We start from the raw sequence: 26,807 nt of genomic DNA on the forward strand, positions 1-26,807 counted from the left end.
CCGCACACCATAAAGATGCATGTTTTACACACACATATAGTAAAACAATGCATGTTTTATTATCTTATTGCGTTAAAGGTTTGCAGTAAAAGGTTTTAACAGTTTTACAGTTTAACTGTTTTATAATTGTGGCTACACCCCAAACAGAATTTGGCACACAGCCCCCACTAATAAGCTAGAAACGGCCCTGAAGTTATGTGCGGCTTGGAGCACGGGTTCCACTGTTCCATGAGAGACCTTTCCACGGCTCGTCAGATACTATTAAGCGCTGAGAGTGGCACATAATCATTACAGTGCAGCAGGCATCAATGGAAGAGTAAATCAGGTTCCCATCGAGCTCTGGGCATGTGCTGCCACGGGAACTGCCTGTGTGCTGTTTGTTTGCAGCTTTGAGCCCCATTTATTGGCCTTAAGGTTAATTATATTACAATTAAATAAGAATGCTTGGTAAAATTAAACACAATTAGGTTTTTAAAGGTGATTAAAAAAAAGATGATTTTTTTCATAGCGACCAATGAAAGAGGAAACCATTTCTAACTTTTGTAACTTATTTGTAGCCTCCAAATTCTTCAAAGGGACGAGTTTATGGGCACATTTTGCAACTCTTCAGCGTCAGTTTCTAAATTAGAACGGTATTTTTCTCCTAATGTCTGACTTTCATAATACTAAAGGAAGACAAAGCAAATGTCGTTCCACAGAAAAAAGAAATCAGGTATAGTAACTATTTCTCTCTATAACTTAAAGTCACACTGCAGAATATTCCAAGCTATATATTGAGCCGTCTAAAAGAAACACTATAACTGCTACCTGACTGCGAAAATGGTAGTTGAGGCAATTTGAGCGAGTCATTCTGGCTTTGTCATCTGCTTGAGAGAGTGATTAATACTGCATGTGTTGTAGCACTTACAAAGAAGGCATGCTGAAAACCTATTAGAGCAAAGATTGTGGAATATGTACCCTCTGGGATGTTCGGCTGTAGTGTTGTAATGGCTATATCCATTGCGGTTTGTGCAGGCCATTATTGATCAAAGAGTATGCTCAATAATACAAGCAGCAGCGCACTTGCTAATGAGCTCGCTCGTTTCTCTTTCCATTCTCTACATCGCATGTTGTACATTAGGAATTACATTCGGGAAAGAATCATTTGCTGCTTTACTTTTTGAAAGTGCGTTTTGTTTATGGCTAAAATTTCCAACTGTTTTTTTTTTTTTTAACAGGGCCGGCACTAGGCTAATGATGGCCTAAAGCATATAGTTTGAGCCCCCCCCCCCAAAATAATATACTTAAAAAAAAACTTTTACTGTGCAAATTATTATCCTTTATTATTCTTCAGCACCACTTAATATGTTATGAGGGCACATTTCATTTTTTAGTCAATATGTTGCCAATTGACACAACGTTTGAACAATTTAAAATGAATAGCCACCATATTGAATTGTTGGTCTCCTAGTGTTTCTTGCCTTAAACGACCACATCTGTTTCTGCCCTGTATCTCCATAAGATGAGATGCATAAGTAAAGCCTGTATCAGGGTATGTAACATGCTTCTGTAGCTTCATCCGAGGCGCAGTGCAGGGAAGTCAAGTGTGTGTGCACATGTCTGCCCGGGCTGTTAGCGTGTCAATCTATTAGCACACGGGGAAGGCAGAGGGAACTCACCACTACCTACTCTAATGGCATTTTCTCTCCATCTACTGCAAATAAAATTAGAGAGCAGTTATGGGCAGCATTCTCAGATTTCGGACTGAATTGTTGTCTCTCCTTTGCCTCTCCGTGCTGCTGGAAAAGCCCCACTCAGAATATAGAAGCACGCTGCAGTATGTCTTCATGCAGGAGTATTGACTTATGAAGACTGGCCAGCCACTTCCGACCAACAGCATGTTTCCCAGACACTAAAAATAAATATCTGACATTTACAATAATAACCCCTTTGAAACAGACCATTATAAACGCAATAATGCATTCCAAAATCAGATAAAAAGAGAATTTTGTCAAGTGATCCTCCCTTTATCATCACATTGGGACTCAGTATATGTTCAGTAATTTGTCTGGGAGTGGGTTTAAATCAAATGTTCACCATAAAAACTGCCTCTACCTGTGTGCAAAAAAGTAAAAACAAGCCCAAGACTTGTTTCCATAACTTAAACTGACATTTTTCTTGTGAGTTTCTGAATCAGAAAGAAAGAGTACGTTTGGATTTTCAGTTTACTGTTATGGCAAACTCACCAATCCAGCCTTTAGCCCAAACTTAAAGTGTACATTTGATGATCATGATCAGCTCAAATATGACAAAAATCACCAATATCCAGGGTAACTCCTTGCTTGGAAAATCATTCCCACTTGAAGAAACCACTCTCCCGATTTTGCAAAAGTTGTGCCAGCCACATTAGCGTGACTGGAGTGGCATAGGTTTGAACCAACAACCCTCAGATTCCCAGATCAATCCAAACTGCACCCCTTTTTTTTGGAGCAACGCTATAATTCAAACACCCGGTGCAAGCCAAAAGCGTTCCCAAAGCAGGTATTACTAAATATTGTGGTTAATGACATCTTTATTCATCTGACTTCCATTGAAATGTGTTATTACAGAGTCCTGCATGCAGCTCACTAAAAGCATTACCCATGTGAGCGATGGGAGATGTCATCCAAACATTCAGTTTTATGTGTAAAGTATAGATGTTTATAAACCCATGACACACATGCATGACATCACATAAACAGGGCCGCATGTATGGAAACACGATGGACCTCTAAAGATGGGCATCTTTAGCACAAACCAAATCCAAAACAAAGTACCGAAGCAGTACAGAGTGAAATGTAAACACGAGCTGAGGGCACGCGGAGCGCACTACTCAGAGCCATCAGTCAACCATCTCCGATATATGATGACGTGATAAAGAGTGAGGTACTGTCTGTCTTCAATCAAATAATAAAGCAGATGTTCATTGTCCATGCTGACAAGGGGAACAGCCGATCAGGGGCATGTCCAGACTTTTTCTCTGGGGTGGCCCAAGGGAGCACTTGGTTATGCTATATTTGCCTTGTGTATTTGTTATTATTATCATCATCGTGGAATTAGTAAATGCAAAATTCAACCCTAATTATTGCCACAGCCCTGTGAGTGGGTTGGGTGGCCATTCAGATTCCAAGGGTGGCCTATGCCCATTGTCCACTCTCTAGACACGCCCCTGTATCAAATAAAAAAACGATTACGGTACATACAGAAACTTAACAGCTGTGCTCATATTGGTAAAAAAACAAATCTTTGGCTGATATCTTCCCCCAAAAACTGTGTTATTGGTTAACTGAGGTCCGTTGAAAACACATGTAAAAGTGGAAAAAACATGGTGACGGTTGTGCACATGAGGTTCACACTAACAAAACAGAAAAAAGTGCAATTCATTTGTGCAGAGAGTGATTGCGATTGGACAATTAGACCCTTCATTTCAACATGTGCTGCAGTAGTTTGGACCTTACAGAGAATCGAAGACATGCATAGTGATGGAGCAGGTTCATGCAAAGTGTTCTAGCCGTCCCTCGGTCCGGTACCCCCAAAATTCAGGTCACCGAAAACAACAAGTCAGAGGAAGAAGAAAACCTTCAGTGTAAAAAAAAATATAAAAAAAACTCCAAACATTACTGACTCAAATAATACATTAGTCGTTGATATAACAAAAAACAAAACAAAATTCAAGACACTGTTGAGTTCTCGTAAATATCCCTCATCGCAAAGGCGCTCCAGGGTCCGACGCATCCGAAACAACAGTCAAGTTCTGGTTTCCAACGTTCGGACACAGGGAAGCCGCAAGAGCCGTTTGGCAAAAAAAAAGGAGTCCCGTGGTGCTGTTAAAGGCTGTAAACATTTTTTGCCAAGGCGTTTTATCTCATGATCTTTTAAGTATCATCCTCTGTGCCATCCTTGTTAACCACCTCCTTCTCTCCGGTATCTTTGTCATATTTGGTACCGTTTGAGTTCACGTGGTTACTGGGACTGGGGGACGAAGCAGTTGTTGGCGCTTTGCCGTTCTTTTCGGGATTTCCTTCCACTTTTTCCTCGGCCTGACTTTTCTCAACGGCTGCTTCCTCGTTCTGAGCGTCATTGCGTTGTCCTTCTTGGAATTGTCTTAGTGCGTAGTTTCTGTACGCTCTCTGGATAACTGAAGCTGAGGTGTCTTCCAGCTTGCGGCGCAGCGTCGTCGTGATCGGCTCGTGGGACACTTTGGACGGGTTGGACGCCATGAATCGTTCTTCCATCTGCCCTCTCAGGATGTCCATTTCCCCATCCTCTCCCAAAACCCGCTTGGTGAACGCAAACAGAATGTCCAGGCAGTGGATGCGCTCGCCACTCACCATCGGTAAATCCATCGACATGAGCTCGAGGTTGTTTGGTTTGGCAATGCGCAGGGGCGAGGCTAGAGAATCCGCAAAGTCCGACAGCGCATTGTATTCCATAAACTGAGTTGCGTTCGGATCAAACTTCTCCCACACTTCATAAAACATCTCAAAGTCATCCTCGTTGAGGGGTTCTGCGCTCTCCTCCGTGGCGACGCCAAAGTTTTCCAAAATGACGGCAATGTACATATTGATCACAATGAGGAAGCAGATGATAATGTAGCTCACAAAGAAGGCAATCCCCACAGGAGGATTCCCGCAGTTTCCTTTCACCGAGCTTCCAGGATTTTCCGCATACGGATCGCACTCAGTTCCCTTATTAAGAATGGGATCTAATAAACCATCCCATCCTGCCGATGTAGTGATCTGGAACAAACAGAGCATACTGTTGCCGAAAGTCTCAAAGTTGAAAAGGTCATCAATGCCCGCCTCCTTTTTGACGTAGGGGAAGCTGGACATGCCAAAAATGGCGTAAATGAACATGACCAGGAAGAGGAGGAGGCCAATGTTGAACAAGGCGGGAAGGGACATCATCAAGGCGAACAGAAGCGTGCGGATTCCCTTGGCGCCTTTAATGAGACGTAGAACCCGGCCAATCCTCGCCAGTCGGATCACTCGGAATAGGGTGGGCGACACGAAATACTTCTGAATCAGCTCGGCCAGAAACATCCCTAAAGAAGAAAACACAAATGTTAGTTAACAGTAAAATGAAGACTGGGTACTTCTAATAAATCTATGGGGTCAAAACTGGCATTTAAGTATTTTTTTTTTTTTGTCATGACACCATGTTCTTCGTCCTCATGTAACATCACAGAGGGCAAACTATGGAAATGCAGCAGACTAGAAATTTGAATGTTCCTGCACTGTCTGTAAGTTAGGGCTTTGTTATAAGCCTTAGTAGTTATGTCGTTTACATTACTGTTACTGTTTTAGAAATCCATTATGTCATCCTTCAATGGAAAGGAAATTGGTGTCACTGATGACTTGGCACAAAGTAAGAACAGAATAAAGGGTCTTACCAATGATGGACAGAATGACCACGATGAAGTCAAAGACGTTCCATCCGTTGGTGAAGTAGTACTGGCGCAGGGCGATCATTTTCAGTAAGCACTCCCCGGTAAAGATAATGATGAAAAAGACATTGATCTTTTGGAGCACATCGGACTTCTCTTTGGACTGGTCAGCTGTCTCCACCATCATGGCCACCATATTCAGCACAATCAGAACCATCACAGCAATGTCGAAAGCCTGATTTGTAGTTAGGTCAAAGATGTACCCCTGGAGCTTGTTCTGAGAGACAAAGAAAGAATAAAAGATTTAACAATGATTGACGGAGGTTTATAAAACACGTTTGGTGCTTACCGATGGTCTCGGGATAGGTTTCTGTGGTTTCTTTGAGCCCAGCTTTTTCATCGCGTTGTAATATTTCTTCTGTTCTTCTGTCATAAAGATGTCCTGACCTCCAAAGTGCAGACAAAACAGTTTGAAAAACACATTAATCGTGTCTTTATTTACAAATTAAAATGTTTATAAGTTGATGCTTATCTTTTTCTTTTGTTGATTGAAGTTGTCTATGATCACACCAATGAAGAGGTTGAGGGTGAAGAAAGCCCCGCATATGATGAAGACCACAAAATACAAGTACATCCGCAGGTTGACCTCATAGTCCGGCTGTTCATCCTGGAGAGCGCAAGACAGAATGTTGTACAAAGGTTATATATATATATGGTTAGAATGCAAAGTTTACCACTCCTTTTGAACTAACCTCCTCAGTATTGTTATATACATTTTAATCCTCAAACAAATAAAATAAAGAAATTAGTTTAGTTTAGTTTATTTGAGCAATTCCAAGTTCCAAGTTATTAAACAAAAGTGAAAGACACACAATAGCGCCCAAAAAGGAGTAGGCTTAAGTAAACAAGGCTTATTTATGCCTACCCCACCAATTCATTTTAAATACCTTCCCCCGGGAGTCAACAGCAGGATACATTATGTTCATCCAACCCTTAAATGTTGCCTGTAAAACACAAACATATATATATGTGTGTTAAATTCCATTATTGTTAGAACCTGAAAATTCCCATTTTATGCCCTTCTTTCCACAACCTATAATGTATCACAATTTATGTTAGATTTGCAAATCAAAATCAAAATCTTGTTCACAGTGTTAATCATGCCCACAAATGTAACTTTTAACAGACGTCTGAAAGATAACCATCAAAATAAACACAAGAATGTGAAGAATTTCAGAACATGTTTTTTGAGGTGTATACAAAAGAGTTGGAGAATTTTACACCAGGGCTGTCAACAGACTTACTGGGGCCTGGGGTGAGAAGCTTTCACATGGGCCCCCCATAGTTTGCCATAAAATAAATAGCTCATAATGGGAAATGGACTCCTTCATTGCACTGATATCTTCCAAACATCTAGCAAAGTAATGTCATTTCTACATACTTACCACTTGCAACAGCGCTAGGTATCCCAGCCCAACATTGTCAAAGTTAATTTTCCAATGCTTCCAGGTAGCTCCATCTCCCAAAGACTTACAGTCAGTTTCGTTGTTGACTTCACTCGGACTGTACTGATAGCCGGAGGTAATGTTCACGCAGTAGAAGTACTTCCCTGCCAAGAGGTTGACCCCCATGATGCTGAAGATGAGCCAGAAGATGAGACAAACTAACAGCACATTGAAGATGGATGGGATGGCTCCCAGTAAGGCATTGACCACAACCTGCACAGGCAAAGGAAATGTTTTAGACTACAAAGTTAAAAACAAAAAGCAAAAATACTATTCAATACTATAATATTAATGGTAAATATCAGGAAAACACATAAATGCATGTTCAGCATATCGGCATGAGTGACGTACAAAAGTTTCCAGCACATTCACATTGACAGCTATGTGGTAAAATAAGGATTGACGGAGGGAAAAGACATCTTTGCATTTCATTCTGTTGTGGTTGATTAAAAAAAACAGAAATTAAAAAACACCTTGTAGAGGCAGGAGGACTCAACAAAATGTGCTTACTGCAAACAAAAACATAAATAAATCATGTTAGGAAGGAATCATAATCCAAACTGAACAGAGCGTAGTTTACGTAAAGGATGTGGAAAGAACACCTGCCCATTAGGAAATTGTACTCTGCAAAAATCCAAATCGCCTTCTACGACACAAGATGTTCATTACTGCTTTTTTCCACATGAGGATAGCCCGTCATGCTAACAGTGACATGGATGTCGATCAGTACAATATGAAAAAGCAAATCAATCCTTGCTACATTGATTTCAGCGGCTGACAGAAAACATGCAACGTTTACATAAGGTTTTAGACCAGAATCGAAAAGGACAAGTGAATACTGTTGCAAAAATGTCACAAAGTGACAAGGAGTAACAAAGGCACCAAGGCTTGTGCTGTCTCCCAGTTGGTAGAGCCTGCAGTGCCTACATAGTGTTAGGGTTTTCAGTCAGAGTTCGGAACATCAAGGCAATGGCTTCGTCTGGGACCAGAAGAACTAAAACCTAAATCTAGCCACCAGATAATGCACCAAATTAACAAACCATCTAAACTATCAAATACAGTGGTAGGTAAACGATTACCAGGAGTGTGGACGCCATGTTACAAACCATTTTGTCAGCAGAGGTACAGAAGTTATATTTAGAAACAGAAAGCTGGACAGAGAGGATGAGGGAAAATGAGGAATGCCTCCTACATGCAACACAGCTGTGTTAACATTGCTCTGTGATCAGATTGATTGCATGGTTTGTGTTGTGTGTGAAGACATTAGACTGGGAGAAGCGGGAAGTGAAGTGCTCTTACCCTCATGCCCTCAAAACGGGACAGGGCCCTTAGGGGCCGCAGTGCTCGCAAGGTCCGCAGTGACTTTATAGCCCCCAGGTCAGAATAGCCAATGGCATTGGCCACCAGACTGACCAGTGACACCTGGAGCACACAAGACACATTTCATTCATGGGGCAATGCTGCGTGAAGTTGACTGAGTAACAGTCCACATGTCCTCACATCAACAATGAGGAAGTCCAGCCAGCACCAGGCGTTTGTGAAATACTTGGCAAATCCATAAGCGGTCCACTTCAGCAACATCTCCAGGATAAAGATGTAGGTAAAGATTTTGTCTGCAAACTCCAACATTGTTTTTATGGTCTTCCTCTTTTCAATATAGACATCCTCAACGGCCTGAGAAACAGAGTGATGTAAACATCACAGACTGCCAAAAGTATTGAGAAATGAATGTAGTCAATACCAGGGCGCCACTGCTGAGCAGGATCATGAAGATGATGAAGCTCTCGAACCAGTTGTGCTCCACGATCCTGAAACAGGTTTTACGCAGAGTCCACCACATCTTACACCAGCCCACCTCCACGTTCACCTGGCAGCACTTGAACCTCTGGACAAGACCTGGACACAACACAAACGGACCTGTCACAATCTCTTCACCTACAGGTGTAAAAAATGCAAGAAAAATAATTACATTCAACGAAGCATGGGTCTGGTTCCATAAACTCCTCCAGTTCAAAGTCAGTAGATTCTCCTCTGTCTCCAGCTGAGCCAAAGTCCACAGTGCTTCCTTCTGAAGAGCTGAGCTGGCCATCATCTTCCTCTACATTCTGCAAAACAATCAGGGAGCATTTAGAAGCAACCAAATCAAACTGTTTTTGAAATTTTCAGATTTTTCTTTTTAAAAGCCACACTGCGGAACATTCCATGTTATAGTCTGCTGCTAAAAGAAAAGAAAAAACAACAGTTATCATGTCATCATTACCATTTGTTCGGTTTTTACTTGTTTTTCCTCTATATACAGTAAATAGCTATATCTAAATAATGAATATTGTATGCATTTATGAAAGGAAAATATGAGCACAGTCTAAAGTTTTTCTTCACCTTAGTTACAAACATTCAGCATTACCAAAGTGATAAAAATTGACATATTTAGTACATCTGGAATTGTTTTAGAAACAACATTTTCACATGTTTTTCGCAGTGGAAAACAGTTATTAAAGTTATTAAAGCCCAGAAAGCTTCCGTCCTGTCAGTGCTAGCAGCAGCTGTTGTTGTGGAGCTTTCTGCTGGGTGTGTCTCCTAATAGCTGCTGGATGAGAAGCCTGAATGTCTTTCCTGGAGAAAGTGAGAGCACTCGTCTGTCCCGGGAGCCACTAATGCAGTGAATGAATGATAGAAGCATGTAACACCCCGAGAACTACAACTTCTGCATTCTCCATCTGAGATTAAGCATTTCTTTTTGATATTTTTTAACTGATTACAATCTAAAAGGAAAATAGGAAATAGAAAAAGTCACATTAAACATTAATTTAAAGCAATTTGTTGATCTGAGGTTTCTGTTGGGCCCATAAGAGAATACAGCGGGAGCACTCAGACTGAGATGGCACATAATGTAATGTGCACATTGATAGTTTTCCTGTTTATACGGCTTCTCGTTAACAGATTGCTGGATAGAATACAAGGCCATTTTGTCATGAACTGTGGGCTAAGTGCTTCAATCTGACAGCACTCAAAGTCACCACTATCTAACAAACAGTACATTACAATGGGCTGAAAAGGGCAAAACACAGCCCTCAAAGCCTGATTTTCTTTTACAAAAATAAACAATTTCAATGTCGTGTGTTCCATTAAATTTTAACTAAAGTGTAAGCTAAAAGTGGTTTTTTTTCATAAAGTTGTGTCTTACAATGTGTTTTTTGGTTTAGGCTGTGTAAGCAATGAATGTGTAAATCTCAGTCAGACCTCAGTGATTTTGAGATATGATGTGGCTTTCTGTAATTTGGACATTGCATAATATAATAATGCAGTAACAATAGTTTAGCGATGTATTGTTCAGTCCTTGTGACGTGAAGAATGCTGCTGTGGTATTGAAAAAACGTTATGATAAAAACCTACCACTCGGATGTATTTGCCAGGCTTTGTTTAATGTTGCTTTTGTTGCCTGCTGTCTTTTGTTGTGATTTTTTTTTATCATGTTGAATGTTGTGGTGTGGAATGCCAACTCAACATGGCAGCCTGTGAAAGGAAATTTCCCTCATAGGACGGCAAAGATCAATCCATCTACCAACTCAGCAACACCCACATTAAAGCAGCGTTTAGCAGGTTTATAAAATAAATAAATCAAATTCAGGAATAAAACATTACCCAGGTCATGCTCTTGGGCCAGTTGTTCAAAAAATGTAATCTGGATCAAAATGATCCGGATTTGGAAATCCCATTTTTTGCTATCCAGAATCAGGTAATCCGTCTTACTTTTATGGTGCTTTTTCAAAGCAACATTGGATTGGGTCACCCTGATCTAAGATGACCAATATCTGGATCACCAGTGTTCTACCAGCTTTGCATGTATTACCATGGCGACCAGAACAACAGGTAGAAGAGCAATATGGGGTCACTTTAAAGGGGCTAGATGCAAGTTGGCCATTTTATACTCACTACTGCCACCTCAAGTCATGTGTGTAACTGCACCTTCTATATAAAGCTTGTGCATGACTAGCCTGATAAACCACACCCACTTCTTTTCTGCTCGAAAGAAGGTGGGTCTGGCCACACACGGTAAACAAGTTGCTGATTGGCGGCTAAGGCCGAACCAATCACCACCGTCACAGAGAAACAACAAGGTTACGTCACTCGCTGCACCACTATGTTGTTAGTTCAATGAACGTTAACATTAGCCAAAACTAATCATGGATGAAGTAGTCGAGGATTTTGCCTCTGCGTTCTCCGCGGGAGTTTATATTCAGTTCATATTTTGGGACAGCTGTCGTCACGTCCGCTAATTGATTGACTGCGGAATTAAATGGTTCCCGTTTCTTTATGCTTATTATTATAGCACATTTTTCTGGATTTTCTGCAGCTTTCAGCACTTTCATGCTTTGTGCAATTTATGCACGTTCCGCATGTTGAGGAGAATGGTGCTATTACTATTGGGACTTCTGCAATTTACGTTTTTTCCGCAATCGGCCGAAATACCACTGATTTTTCCCATCGACTTATATTGGGGCTTCGGCAAATTCATGCTTTCCCGCATTTTTTTTCTGCATTTTCTGCACTTTGTGCATGTTCAGCTTCCACAACTTGTGGGTTTTGATAAAAAATCGGCCTTATGCAGTTTTCCATTTTTTTTTTAAACAGGAATTTGAAATTTTTGCATCGGGGTGTATGTGGAGTCTGGCCCATTAGTGTGTATGGGGGAATCCAGCCAATACATTTTAATAGGATTTCAGAGAATCCAGGCCTTTCAGCCATTTGTGTCTGTATCTAAGCTATGAAGATAAGCTGCCATCTTACCACTTGAAAGGTGGCCAAGTCGGTGGACGAGCTGGTGAATTCGTCGGTGTTTTGGTTTTCGAAGTCGGACTCCCCCGCGGCGATGGGCACGCTGACCGTCAGGCTGGGATTATTGATGAATGACATGATGGAGTCGTCGCTGCGGCTGCACACGATGTACTTGTCCCCCTCTTTGTCCACCCCAGTCACCTCGCCGTTCCCGCTCTTACACAGCTCCTTGATGGTGTGGTTCGGAACCCCGTTAGGACCCAGAGTCTTGTGAAGCTCTTCCAGAGACTTCTCCTCGTCTTTCTTCTTCTTCTCGTCTCCCTGACAAATGCCACACGTGCTCCGCAGCAGAGACTTCATGAAGGCCACTCCGTTGTGGATGCGGGCGATGGCGATCTGGAGGTTGTTGTCGGACTCTTCTTCAGTGGCTGCCAGGTTTTCAGCGCTGAAGGAGCTCAGCAGCAGAGCCAGGAACAGGTTCAGCACCTGAGGAAATAACATTTGTGAGTACTACAAGTGTATTCACGTGAAAATACTTGCAGTGAGCTTATTTGATTTGTGAAACTGGTGTTTGAAATGTTTTGATATGAGGCATGCCATTTAAGGGGAGGTGCGTAGAGTATGCCAAAATGTTACTCTAGAGCAGAGATGGGCAATTATTTTCCACATAAGAAGCCTGAATTGAGTCGGAGGGCCGCCCCAACAATAACTCAAACTTATTCTGCGACTTTATCCTATTGTACATTACACTAAATTGTGTATTTTGAATATCTGATACTGGTATTTAGTAGGACTATTATTTCCTGTAAATATTTAGCCATGTCAAACCAAGGACGTGCATGTGTGTGCATCGTTATTTAGCTTATTCAAATTCTTATACTCGCTAACTTCTACCAGTACATCCCATGAGGAGGTATTGCCGGGGTCCATTAACAAAAGCTCCTATTTTTGATTGGGAAAATACTATTGAGGAAACTTTTTCAATATATGAAAAATAATGAGCCTGACAGGACTGTAGCCTATGGGCTATAGGCCGGATGTGGCCCGCGGGTGGTAATTTGTCCAGGTCTGCTCTAGAGAGAGTAATGTTTCTTTTTATTAGACCTCTATTTAATAAAAATATTAACTAATGAGATTCAAATGATTCACACGTTATTATAAATCCATCCATTCATCCATTTTCTTCCGCTTTATCCGAGGCCGGGTCGTGGAGGCAGCAGTCTGAGCAGTGACGCCCAAACTTCCCGATCCACGCACACCTCCTCCAGGCCGGAGACATAGTCCCTCCAGCGTGTCCTGGGTCTTCCACGAGGCCTCCTCCCAATAGGACATGGATGCCTCCTGTTTCGGCCAATAGCCATCCGGAACAGATCTTTTTGACGTGAAGGAGCAACGACTCTACTCCGAGCTCCTCCCGGGTAACTGAGCTCCTAACCCTAATTCTCTAATCTGGCAGTGGGGACGTTTTTATAAATATCCAGCACAAGACCTTCACGCTGTGAGGTGAGGCAGTGAAACGTTGCAATATTTGTAGTACAATAGTACAAGTTAATGTTGTAACACAGTAAATAATGTATGACTGCGAATGCAGCTCACGACTAACCGCCTCTGCATTTGAAACACGCATTTGATGTGGTAAACGGTAAATGGACTCAGCTTATATAGCACTTTTCTACCTTTAACAGGCCCAAAGTGCTTTACAGTCGCCCATTCACACTCTCATTCATACACCAATGTACGCAGAAACTGGAGCCAAGGTGGGTAAAGTGTCTTGCACAAGGACACAATAACAGTGTGCATTTGCGTGAGCTGGACTATATATATAACAATTATGTAATTTTTTGGACAAAACTTGAAATGCAAAATGACAGCGTACCACAAGGTTCCCGATGACCATAACCATCATGTAGACCGTGAGGCACTTGGCGACCCCAGCCACCTCCATACAGTCCCACATGGTCTCGATCCACTCCCCGCACAGCACTCGGAACACGATCAGGAAGGAGTGGAAGAAGTCGTTCATGTGCCAGCGGGGCAGCACGCACTCCTTGGAGATCTTGCACACACAGTCTTTGTAGTTTTTTCCAAACAGCTGCATCCCCACCACCGCAAAGATGAACACGATAATGGCCAGCACCAGAGTCAGGTTGCCCAAGGCTCCAAATGAGTTTGCAATGATTTTGATAAGAGTGTTTAGAGTGGGCCACGACTTCGCCAGTTTAAAAACTCTGAGCTGTAGGAAGGTGGGAAAAAAGAGTAACTTAGTCAACACATTTTTTTTTTTTTTACAAATACATTGAGATATAAATAGTCATATGATTGACTCTTGGCACCAGTTTTGGCTTTAAGAGGTACAATTAATTTTGTAACGTTGAGGTTTTTGTGCTAAGGTGATGATATTTGAGGTCTTCACTTTGAAATATATACTAATGTAAATATAAGGGCATCACAGGTAAAATATGAAAAAATATCTACAATTTAATATGAAAGAAATGCTCACACTTTAAACCATTGACTGAGAAAATAAAGCAATTAGTTTGTTTTATTATATTCCTTTTTCTTACAAACTGCTATTAGAAGGGTTATCATTCACATGCTTGCATTGAGATGTTTACAGTTTCATATGCTCTGACTGGCAGTGAATCTAAGAATACTGTGCAGGCAAGTTTTCCCGCTTTCCAAAACCGATAAATATAATGAAACAATAAGATAAAAATTGAATAAAACGTTAAGATTTATTCTTACCAGCCTGAACGCTCTCAGAACATTCATCCCAAGAACAAGCTCCAACAAACTTAACATGACTATAACCCCATCAAAGACATTCCATCCTTGTTGAAAATAGAAGTACGGATCCAACGCAATAATTTTGAGAATCATTTCTGCGGTGAAGATACTCGTGAACACCTACAACGTAAAAAGTAATTTTCAATCATATTACATGGAACAAATATTGTCAAAATGTACTCACGTAATTGCCCACGGTCAAGACATCGTTGAACGCGGGGGTCATTTGGTGGTGCTCCATGGCCATGAAAAGCGTGTTGAGGACAATACAGACTGTGATCGCCAGGTCTACAAATGGATCCATCACTATGAGATGAACGATCTTCTTGACCTTCACCCAGAACGGGCAGCATTCCCAGATGAGAAACCTCTGGGAAAAATTGGACCAACAAGGAGGACACTTCTGCCTAGACTCTTCCAGCTCTGAAACAAACACGCACAAAAAAAGGCATGCCAGTGGTATTCAGCGTTTTGAGACAGGTATGTTTTCATTAGGGAACTACATCAAAGCTGCATTATGGAACTTTTTAAGAAGAAATATTTTTGCCTATTTGACATTGTTCCTCAGCGGCTGTATGAGTGGTTAGCATGGTGCCTTTGCTTTCGATCACAGTGGTCTCTACAACGCCACTGGATTAATTGTTTTGCAGGTTTTCTGGTGAGAGGGTCCGTCAGCAGTGAAAACTTTTTAAACAATTGATCCTGGAGCATCCGAGAGACAACTGTGAAGGAAAGTAAAGGCGCCAAGCTGACCACTCATACAGGCACTGGATACTACACTACAAGGTCAAATACGCACTAATATCAACTTTTTTCCCCCATAAAACGTTGCATAATGCAGCTTTAAAAGTGCATGAAGCAACTATTTATTCGGGGGGAAAAACTGTGATTTTAGTGCGCAGTCGACCTTTCAATGACCCAGGGCGCTCCAGCACCAATTTTTTTCAGGTTTTTTAGGGTTTGTGGTCGATTTTCTAAATGGAATGTAAAGGCGCCGTGTCGGCCACTCATACGCCCACTGGGTGGGGTCAAATACGCACTAATATCTCATTTTTTCCCTCCCCTATAAAAGGTTGCATAAGGCACCTTTAAAGTGGAGTTTTATGGTGATTTAGGATCATAGGGGCTTTTAAAAAGACGCACCTTCCATTGTGCTAGTGAGAGCGCTGTTCACGCTGCAGGTTCTGTCTCTGGGCTCGAGACCGTTGAGGAGGTCTGTGGACAGTTGTCCTTGTCCTCCCTCGGTTTCTATGTCGCTTGTGTCCAGCTAAAGAAAGACATACTTTTAGAACTGGAATATAATGCAATGTAACAACGAACTATTTATACTATGTTACTTTTTAGCATGACAAACCAAGTGGTAATCACATGATTTATGATATATTGATTTTTTCTTTTTTAAATATCTGCAAAACAAGACCAACAGTACAAAGCACGAGTGATGAACATGACAAACAATAAACACAGTGCACAAAGATGATGACAACGATGAGCTGCAATGGGAGAAGTTTGGACGTGCTTCAGAAAATCAAGACACTGGATCTCACAAATAATGACAATGATGTGTTTGATTGTCTGACCAACCATTCTCATTCTTTTAGGTGAGTCCAAACTATGGTCAGGAGCCATTTCTGTTGCCCCCCCGGCTTCCTGCTGAAATGATCTAAATCACCATGGGTGGTATTTGACCTGTTATTAAAAAATTCCATAACAAGAGTTATTTTGGTGTGTATCCCTTGATAAAATACGAAATATTTGGAAACCCTTGGACCAACATCCCAAGATGCACACAGGTGCCCAGCACCTCAACACAAATCTGTCTTATTTAACAACGTTGTAAGTGCCTGAGATTACTGTGTTTCCCTCCATGAAACCCCTGGCTGTGTGAGCTCTCGCCTGGGATTGGAGGACTACTATCAAACTCTGTTTCTAGTTGGCTGTCACTTCCAGTTCACTGATTGGTGGGGCAACCGCACCTCTGGCCAAATAGCCACCTATTTACAGAGCCAACTTTGTAACGTTTCCACTGGACTATATTGTAAGGCGTAATAATAATATAGTACTTTGGCGTCCGATATCACTGCGCAGATTTTGAACTACTCCTAGTATTATTACGCCTTACAGTATAGCTCCCCCTTTTTATCCGCTTAGATAATCCACATTGTTTAATTTTGAATAATTATACTTTTGTAGTGTAACACTTCACGTAACCATATTTAAATAGGGAAAAAGTGGAAGAGCTTGGTAGCTTCTATCTTCACCTCGTTTGGAGCTATAGAGGAGAGGAGGAGAGGTCTGTGCTGTGTGTGAGCACGTGATTGAAGGCACGGGTGAAGACCAGACAGGTACAAAAGAACTCGTCTAAGCTAAGGCAAGAACATAGCTCAGTATGTAAAAACGGTGGCCTATTCCTTTAAACAAACAGACTTTTTGTAAACTTCTATCATAATGCTAAACTCTGACAGTGTTAGCCGCTAAGTGTTACGCTTCTGCTGCTTCAAACATTTGCCATCTCTGCACATGCATGTGTTTACATGGTGAGGGGCAGGGGAGGGTGAGGCATGTGTTGGGGGTGAGGCAAGTGAGGTGCAGGGCTTGTCTGCTTTTGCAGGTAAAAGTCATTTTGAAGATGGTGCATCTAACAACTGCAATGTGGGAATGCAACCATGCCGGTCCGGCAAAATGGAGTAGCTGAGACAGCTGTGTAGCTTTAACACCTTGGTTTTATGTTACATCCAAACACAGCTGAGCCTGGAGGTAACATCTGTCCTCTTCAAAAATTATGCAGAGTCTCAATATGTTCAACTGTCAGCTCTTGCACTTGTAGCTGCTTAAGAAACAATTTCTCTGCCTTAAATTATGTAATTTCTGTGCTGCCTCCATTTAGTGCCCCTCAGTGACCCCACTACCACACATTTGCTCAGAATGAGTCCGGCTGGTCAGGCTTTTGATGATGAGAACCTACAGTGTACAAACTCAATAAAACCTCACGAGACACTGGACACTGAGAAGCCGTGTGAACTCCAGCAAAATAAAATAAAAACGATAATCACACACAGAACACCTAACACGGCTCGGCTCAACATGTCCTTACGTTGTCCTCGGGAGCGTTGTATGAGGTCAGTGACGCCATGAGCAACTCCAAGGGCGACGGGGGGCGGGAGTTCCCACCTACTCGGGACACTAGGCCGTTGCAGCCAATGGAGTTGCACTTGATGTCATTTGGCGGGAGAAAGATATGTGGACGGTAGCTGCACTGGCTTATGCTGCTGCTCTGACGGTCGCGCCTCTGAGGGAGAAACACAGAGCCTCTCATACTCAGGGCGTCCTCAAATATGCTGTGTTCGTCGTCGGCAAACTCGTTCTCCGAGCCCTGGCTTCGCAGACTGTACATGCTATTTCTGCTGTTATGGCGTGAGGAGAAGAGGGGCCCACGAAAACTCAGAAAGGACTGAGAGAGAGAGATAACCTTCAGTGGATGACAGGCACACACAGATATATACATAAAAAGTGACAGACAACAGTGATAAAGAGTCAGAGTTGGGAAGGTTTGTCGAGGACTGTGGTGGGAATTAGGGATGTCCCGATCCTTTTTTTTGTATTAATAATAAATTGTAGACCTATTGCATATTACAGTAGTGTCACCAACATGCAAGTACATTTTAAATTAGAAGCTAATGTTGAGTAATATTGAAGGGACTATACAGAGTTTAAAAATGTTAAAACTAAGTATTTCCCTCCCCTACATGTTCCAGCCAAGTCCTTATGTGTAGAATGAGTTAAGACCTGTTCACCACAACTGCTTCTAAAAACCTGTCACTCAAAAAGTTGTTACTTCGGGCCCGAAGTGCCGTCATGCACAAGCTTAAAGGGGCTAGATGCAAGTTAGCCATTTTATACTCGCTACTGCCACCTCAGGTCTTATGCGTAACTGCACCTTCTATATGAAGGTCGTGCATAACGGCACTTCGGACCCGAAGTAACAACTTTTTGAGTGACAGTGCAGGATTTTAGAGGCAGTTGTGGTGAACAGGTCTGGGCTCATTCTACACATTAGGACATGGAGGAACATGTAGGAGGGGGAAAATACATCATTTTGACATTTTTAAACTCTGCATTACTCTGTATTGTTACATGTATGACCTGAGGTGGCGGTACTGAGCACAAGATGAGTCATTTTACATTAAACCAAAACATTCTAAGCCAATTCTAAAGGCCTTTCCAGACCTCTTGTATTATGTTTAAGAACGCGACCGCATATTTATGACTGTCCTTTGGAGGATCGGACCCAATCCAGTCATTAAAACCGATCCAATCTGATACTCTCAAAATGCTTGGATTGGCTACCAATACTGATACAGAATATCGCATTGAGACATCCCTATAGGAAATGAAGATGGTTAATAGTTTATAGTGGCTAGGCCAAAATAAAAATAAATCACTAAATAAATAGTAATGATGATGATATAATCACGTCAAAGAATGAATTCTAAATGAGGACTGAGAGGAGCAATAACAAAATGGTAATTTGGTTATACTCAATCAAAACTAGCATCACCTGATTTGTGTAAACCCATTATGCATAAAAAAAGTATTCAATGACATGAAACAAAACACAAAAATGTAATGTTATCCTCTGTCAATTTTAACTGAATACGCGCACTTACAGATTAAGCCACAACGCCAGTCACATTTAAAGCCACACTGTGTAACATTTTACCCCAAAACACTGTTGGTCAAAAATACCTCAACAAACACGCTCCTCAAACCTGACTCGTAACGTTGCTGGGAGGGGGACATCACCAGCTCGTCTCCATTATTACTAGTTAATATTTTTGCTTCAATTATTGGTAGCCAAACATTCGGCTTAAATGGATCAAGTCCTCTCCCGAACGCTTTATTGTGATAACCCACTCTGAAAATAAGCATTAGAAGCACTTTTATTACCGCTGGCATTTTGAGTTTAGTTGCTTATGTGATGCAGCAACATATAAAAAGGAAAAGGTTCAAATGAAATATTTACTCCTACTGGAAAACCTTAGAAAACACAAGCTCTCAGCTGAAACAGTGCTGTACCTGATGAGCGGGGGAGCACTTCATGTCGTAGCTCAGCAGGTTGGCGTCCTCGGAGAAGCGACAGTGCGCTTTCTTCAGACTGTTCTGGGACTCCGAGTTGGGGATCTTCTCCTCTGTGGCTTTGCCCTCCTCTTCCTTCCGTTTCCACCTCCGGTTGCGTCTCTCTTTGGCACTTTTCGAGCTGAGTTTGGAGCCGTCTGAGGAGCTGTCTTTGCCGCTCTGCTTCTCGCTGGTCTCTCCGTTCTCTGCTGCGGCTGCTGCTGCTGCCTGTTAAACACAAACATCATGTTCGATGACAAAAATCTTAGTTTGGTGAAAAATAATCACCGTCTAATGCACGGCTCCGAGTTGTTTAATCCGCTTATACCATGGTCCCACAAACGAAACATTTTATAACAAATGTTTTTTCTTTCATTTGCTAAACTCACTAGATACAGTGGGGAAAAAAAGTATTTGGCCAAAATCCAATAGAATGTCAATGTGAAACTGACCAAATACTTTTTCTCCCCACTGTATGCTAAACTACAGGGACTATTTTATGTGGGCTTTTTTAGCCAGTCATACACTGTCTGAAGGCTCGTCTCAGAGCGAGCCATTCTCTTGCTGCTGTGTGGATCTCCGTCAGGCTCAACCAGAATCACAACACAACAGGACTAACCCAGCACTTTTCCGTGGAAGTAAACAACGACTTGACTTTGACTTTACTAATCCAGCCAAATATCCTCAAGTGCTGGGATCATATGTATGTCTAAAAAAATGAACAGTGCCTTAACCGTTCAATAGAAATGGAAAGCTCATATTTTATTAACAGTAGGCTAACCTAGCTGCTTTCGCTCCTCTACTTCCCATTCATCAAAAGTTTTGTTTTGGCCAAAAACGTTGAAATTAACCCTTAAAATCCATCTCATTCATTACTGTCAGGCACTAATTAAGCATTTATCTGATCAACTGTGTTAAAGGGGCTGTATGGAAGTTCTCAGTTTTATACTCACTACTGCCACCTCAGGTCTTATGCGTAACTGCAGCTTCTATATTAAGCTCGTGCATGACGGCACTTCGGACCCGAAGGAACACCTTTCTGAGTAACAGTGCAGGATTTTAGAGGCAGTTATGGTGAACAGGTCTGAGCTCATGCTACACATTAGGACATGGCTGGAACATGTAGGGGGAAGAAAATACATAATTTTAACATTTTTAAACTCTGTATAGTCCCTTTAATGCGTTGCTATGGCGATTCCCACAGCGGAGTTATGTCCCAGTGATTTAACTACCGGACTACGTGTGCGGTTATACGAAAATAATGCACGCTTGTTAGCACCCACCAGCCAATCAGAATCGAGTATTCACCCAGACCATGATATGAATATGCTTATTATAAATATTAAAATGCAATGTCGACTACATTTACATGCAATTTTAGTCTACTAAAACTAAATTAAATGACATGTTCATCACAAGACTAAAACCGCCAACTACCGCCTATCACTTGCTCACAGGCAGACTCACTCAGGCAATGTAAGTGAAGTGTGTTGTCCAAGACACAACAGTATGCACTGAGTGACTGTGATAGTGCGTGGACGCCTATGTGATACATTTTCAAATATTTCACACCAGATTCTCCTCTTGCTGTCGTTTGATCTGCTCCATCATGGCCTGGAACTTCTCCTCTTTCTCTATGGCTTCGTTCAGTGTGGCCTGGCTCTGCTCCTCGTAGGCCATAGCGACCACAGCCAGAATCAGGTTTATCAGGTAGAAGGAGCCCAGGAAGATGACCAGCACAAAAAACACCATGTAGGTTTTCCCCGCCGCCCTCAGTGTCTGCGAAAACACCGAGATACAGATCAACATTGCACCACTGTGAATGTCATCAAACCATTTTCCAGCACAGTCAACTCCCAGGTAATGTTGTTCATGGGCTCAGGGTGTGTAGCATGGTTCTGTTGTAATCAGATTTAACCAGCTTGATCTTGTTTGAGGGATATGAGGGAAAAATGAAATTATCTAATGAATGGCTTCATGTGAGTGCAAGTAAGGTGGCTTGATATTGTTTCACTGTTACATTTCATTCTGCTAGTTCTGTGCATTTAACTTTAATTTGAATATTGCTCTCTCTCAAAAACTATACCAGGAGTGTGTGTGTCTGTGTGTGTGTTGTTTCATTCATAGTTCATACATGTTTTGCATAACCTCGCCCTCACCAAGTGATGCTCCTCTGTGAAGTCCAGACAAATTTACTGGCAACAATTTGGATAATTTCAGTGCCTAAAGTAATTGTCTGGAAGTCAAAGGGCCAGATCTTCCTCCTGGCCCAGTCCGTGCGCAACTCTAAGTCTCTATGTGGCGCAGGGTTTGCGCTAAAGGCTGCGCCACTAAGGAGAGGGTGTTATTTAAGAAAAGAGGCTGACTGAGGCGTGGTTCATTACAAGCAGCACTCGGAGCGCTGGTCTTCTGTGGCAGCCTTCACATTATTTTCTCTCTCTTTACATCACGCTGCCTTGAATTCTTCCTTTACAATCGATGTATCATTTCAAATTGAAAACAAAAGTGCGATTACCTTGAAAAGTCTGCTTGAGCATAGGTTACGCATTGGCTTGCTTTGGTACAGTAGATCAACGGTAGATCAACTCTAACCCCAAAACAGTTTTCTATAAACGTGCCACGACACCACATATAGTTTTAAGGTGACATTTACATCGTGTGTCAGAGTTTACCTCCTGATGAATGAAGAGCGGTGGTCGTTGTAATAAGCCTCATGTTTCCTTTATACATTGTTGCTCCTTGTGTAGGCTACAGTTCAGTCCATAAAAGAAGCACATTTCACAAACGGGGCGCACAGCAATTTTTTTTTTCCAATTCAGCCTGCAGCTGTAGCTCAAATGGTCCAATAAGCTACAATTTTCTTGCAACTACTACATAACTCTGCAACTCCTCCGCAGCCAATAGGACAGTTTCTTATAAAAAAAAATCCTTTACATTTGGTAACTCTGCGCATTCAAACCAGCTTGTCAGGTCCAATGAGGAGTGAGGGGGGAGGAGCTTGATCGTTTACTTTCTGTTCCTGCTCTCCTCATTTTGCAAACTAGGAAGGGCTTTCTGGTTAAACAGAGGATACATTTCAATCTATCTCTCCTCACTGTGCAAACCTACAGACTATCACTTTAAATTGCCTCCACACAATCAACACAAGCATGTCCTGCTGATAAACCACAGCACCAACTGATTCTTGCCTTAATTTTATCTGCTTCAATCTCTTCTGAACCACTAAAAGGGGTTTTCCATGTTTGGTTTATGGGCTCAGCACATGTTTTATCTTTTACCCCCCAAAAAATCCTGGAAATCCAGATCTCGGTGAAGCAGAAGAATAATTGATCAAAGAGAACTTTTGAAGAGAGAACATCATCTACCTAAAAAACTTAACACTGCATGACAAATCCTCTTTGAAACATATCAACATATTGCAAACCTAACAACAATTACCATACAGTCACTAAAATCCCAATCAGGTATTTTTCAATTTGGTAATTTTGAACACCTAAAACAGTACCTTATTTCTTTTTCCAATTTCCTGTCATTTACTGCTAACAAAACCCTGATTAAAGCTGCTGGCGCTTTATTGTTGTAATGTTTGCTTGACACATAATGATCCAGCCGACTCTTTTTTATTAAACACTCATTGACAGCGTGGACCCATTCACATCGTGTTTACTTTTATCATCTTTGTCCCACTATCTGTTGTTTGCATAAAGGTTTGTTTGAACACCGCGTCCCAACTTTTCATTAGTTCTCTCTCTCTCTCCACTGTACGGATGGATTGACGCAGCCCCACCCAGTACCAGCCATCAAAGCCTCTTTATTTATTCATAGAGGAATACATACCGCTCCATGACTATCCCAGGAAGTGTCGGTTTTAGGAGGCACCCAGCGTTCAAGCAATGTCTTATACAATGTTGAGTAATAACTAACTCAACTTTATCTTTTATAAAACGGCAATGAGAACTTTGTCTTTGGCTAATATACTGTATCTGAGGAAACACTTAGTGCGTTCATTATTAATAATTGCTATCAACTAAATGTGAATGCACTGAATGAGTTCATTTAAATAATAGCTAAATTAAGTAAATCTTTTTTTTTTTTTTTTTTTTACCAAACCATCAAAACACTATAATTTGTCAAAATTAAAAGTTAAAGTGATTGTCTGTAAGTTTTAATGTTTTACTAAGGACCCTACTACATCTTGTGTGTTACTGGTCAAACCTGTGAGATGCCATAGAAACCAGTATTGCAATATCCTCATGCAGGGGTCTCCGACCTGTAGCTGCATGAGTTACCAGTGGCTCTTCTAAAACGTTCAACATTTCTTCAACACAGTGATGAGTCGAACTTAATGACTTTGTTGGCAACACAAATTTTAAGTATCAAGTCACAACAGCAGATGCATTTTAGTTTGGCACACCAAATTACTGAGCTACAGTATGCACAGCACATGTTGAAGACGAGCTGCAAAAATGTAGGTAAAGATTGTAAAGTTTGTTTTTTGTTAATTTATTTATCAGGACAGTGTACAATTACATTATGCTCGAGAGCAAAGATGACCGTACCAGACTGTAGCTTCTCAAGCTAATTTCCATCTGTAGTCCTTGGGGGAAAGTGTCATAAATGTACAGTGCAGTCAGGGGTCATTCATCAGCATCACATCCATAACAGATCACTCAGTCTCTTATTACATTTCATCCTCCTCATCACATGTAAAACACACAACAATATTCTTACCCGTACATATTGTAACAAACAAAGTAACAAAAGGAAACTATATGTTAGTCTTGAAATATCTTAGCCTCTAACTCAGGGGTGCCCAAACTTTTTGTCTCTGAGGGCCAAAATGAAAAAGTGCCAGTGGGTCGCGGGCCAAATACGGCGTGAAACACATATAACTGCAAATAATAATAGTTACTTTATTTTTTTCTTTCGGTATATATTTCCATCTACACAAATAACATGCCAACAAAATTGTTCCAGGGGGCCATATTTGGCCCATGGGCCCCCCCCCCCCCCCCTGCTCTAACTACTCAAGGTGTACTTCTGAACGCCTAAGTTCTATACTTACTTAAAGGGACTAGATGCAAGTTGTCATTTTTATACTCGCTACTGCCACCTCAGGTCTTATGTGTAACTGCATTTTCTAAGCTCGTGCATGACGGCACTTCGAACTTTTAAAGTGACAGTGCAGGACTTTAGCGGCATTTGTGGTGAATCTTTCACACATTAGGACATTGCTGGAACATGTAGGGGGAGGAAAATGCATAATCTCAACATTTTTTAAATTCCATCTAGTCCTAACCCTAACCCTAACCCTTTAAGTATCCAGTGTCCTACAAAGATTAGCATTGACACATTCACACGTGCTAAATCATGCAAACTGGGCCTACCTGTTGGTAAAGGTTTTCCCAGTAATCCTGTGTCATGAGCCGAAACAGCGCGAGAAAAGCCCATCCAAACGAGTCAAAGCTGGTGTAGCCAAAGTCCGGATTTTTCCCCACCTGGTAACAAGTGTATCCCTCTGGACACTGCCTGCAGCGCAGAGCAGACATTCAATCTGAGGACATCAAACCTGTTATGTAGCTATTACTTACCCAGCATCACTGCCGTTTCCGCACAGCAATGGGCCGGGCTTTTTTGGGTGTTGATAATAATTGCCTAAAGAAAAAAAAGGAAGGGATTCACTTACACGGTCAATTTACATACTGTCGGGGTCCAACTCACTTTCGTTAAGGGAGTATTCGGTCCATTTGAAATCTGGACCGTCACCCATTCCATATGGCGACGTGATGATACACTTCTGCTTCAGGATGCCTCTGAACAGTTGTAACCCGATGAGTGCGAACACGCTGAGGCAGAAGACAGTGAGGATCATCACATCGGAGAGCTTCTTCACTGACTGGAACAAGGCACCCACGATGGTCTTCAGTCCTGGGACACACGTAGAATTATTTATTTTATTTCTTTATTTAACACTTTAGTATAACCATTTAAAAAGATAAAAAAAAGAACATAAAAAGCCTCCATTCGGATGTATGAATATACAACTAAATAAACAATAAGAATAATAGCATGTTCATGGGAGAGGTAAAAGGCTAGTAGGCTTGAAACAACACCACTCCCAAGTAAACAATTAAAAAATAATCAGAGTAATGTCAACCCACGCCAAGTCACTACATAGTACAAAAATACAGAGTCAAATACAAATACAGTGTGTCAAATATACAATACTCATACAATCACTTTCTTTATGAGTCTTTGCTCTGTACTCAGCACAAATACTACATTAATTTATGTTTTAGTTTGTTTTTATACATGTCTGATGTGGTGGATGAATCCAGAAGATGGATCTGTCTGTTCCAGACTTTAACTCCATGATACTGTATCTAATTGACCGTTGATCACGAGATGTTTAACATAATGGCAGATGAAGGTGTTGTTTTACAGCCTGCCTTGTAGAATAACAATGAACCTGATGGTTATGCATAAAATAATGTTTATATAGGAAGGCCAGTCATCATCATACAGTGATCTAAATACAAAGGTACAAGTCATTAATGTATTTATATAAAAAATATTCAAGAGTTTTATTTCAAAAAACAAAGGTGCACTTGGAGCATCAGGTTTGGAAAGAGTAACTATACGGACAAACTTCTTTTGTAGAATGAACTTTTTTTTTAAGTAAGTGGAGAAGGTATTTCCCAAGTTCTTTGGACTGCTCAGTCAGCCAAGTTTCTGTCAGAGCAATTATTGAAAACTCATGATTCAAAGAAGATAAATAATATACCATCTTTTCGTAATTTTTTGGAAGTATATTTAGATGTAATACTGAAAATGTTTTATTTTTCTGTGATTGCATGAGATTGTTAAAGTTGACATCATCAAAATATTCACATGAGTTTGCATTATTTGCATTTGAGAAAAAGTTTAAATCAGGATCTATTTCCAAACCATGCATTAATTCATCTCTATCCAGTTCAAATGGATTAAATACCAAAGGCTCATGTACAGATTGTCTGTTGTAATCAGCAGACAGAAACAATTGAAACTCATCCTCATTCAATGTGTAGAATGGAAGCACCGAAGAGCACAGTGCCATGTTGTCATTGACTCCCTTGCTCTGTCAGACATGTGTGCACATTTTAAATGAAACTTATTTTTACAAACAGACGTGAGATCCCATTGGCTTCTGACATTTTGAACATTTGCTGTGACCATCCATG

At 41.3% G+C, this 26,807-nt stretch overlaps 1 protein-coding gene across 1 annotated transcript in view; it reads right to left on the reverse strand.

Moving 5' to 3' along the window:
- Window positions 1–2,408: 2,408 nt before the first annotated feature.
- scn1laa (sodium channel, voltage-gated, type I-like, alpha) overlaps window positions 2,409–26,807 on the reverse strand; it is a 35,135-nt gene continuing 10,736 nt past the window's right edge. The window contains 21 exon segments of the mRNA XM_079562802.1: window positions 2,409–5,062; window positions 5,411–5,681; window positions 5,754–5,858; window positions 5,937–6,071; window positions 6,352–6,408; window positions 6,850–7,122; window positions 8,209–8,331; window positions 8,410–8,583; window positions 8,651–8,805; window positions 8,879–9,014; window positions 11,698–12,171; window positions 13,562–13,918; window positions 14,431–14,592; window positions 14,657–14,895; window positions 15,616–15,739; window positions 17,567–17,923; window positions 19,549–19,815; window positions 21,160–21,366; window positions 24,975–25,116; window positions 25,179–25,282; window positions 25,286–25,515. Of these exon segments, the coding sequence (XP_079418928.1) occupies window positions 3,894–5,062; window positions 5,411–5,681; window positions 5,754–5,858; window positions 5,937–6,071; window positions 6,352–6,408; window positions 6,850–7,122; window positions 8,209–8,331; window positions 8,410–8,583; window positions 8,651–8,805; window positions 8,879–9,014; window positions 11,698–12,171; window positions 13,562–13,918; window positions 14,431–14,592; window positions 14,657–14,895; window positions 15,616–15,739; window positions 17,567–17,923; window positions 19,549–19,815; window positions 21,160–21,366; window positions 24,975–25,116; window positions 25,179–25,282; window positions 25,286–25,515 (5,261 nt within the window). The 3' untranslated portion in view covers window positions 2,409–3,893.

This window comes from Gobius niger, assembly GCF_951799975.1.
Source record: "Gobius niger genome assembly, chromosome: 9".
NCBI lineage: Eukaryota > Metazoa > Chordata > Actinopteri > Gobiiformes > Gobiidae > Gobius > Gobius niger.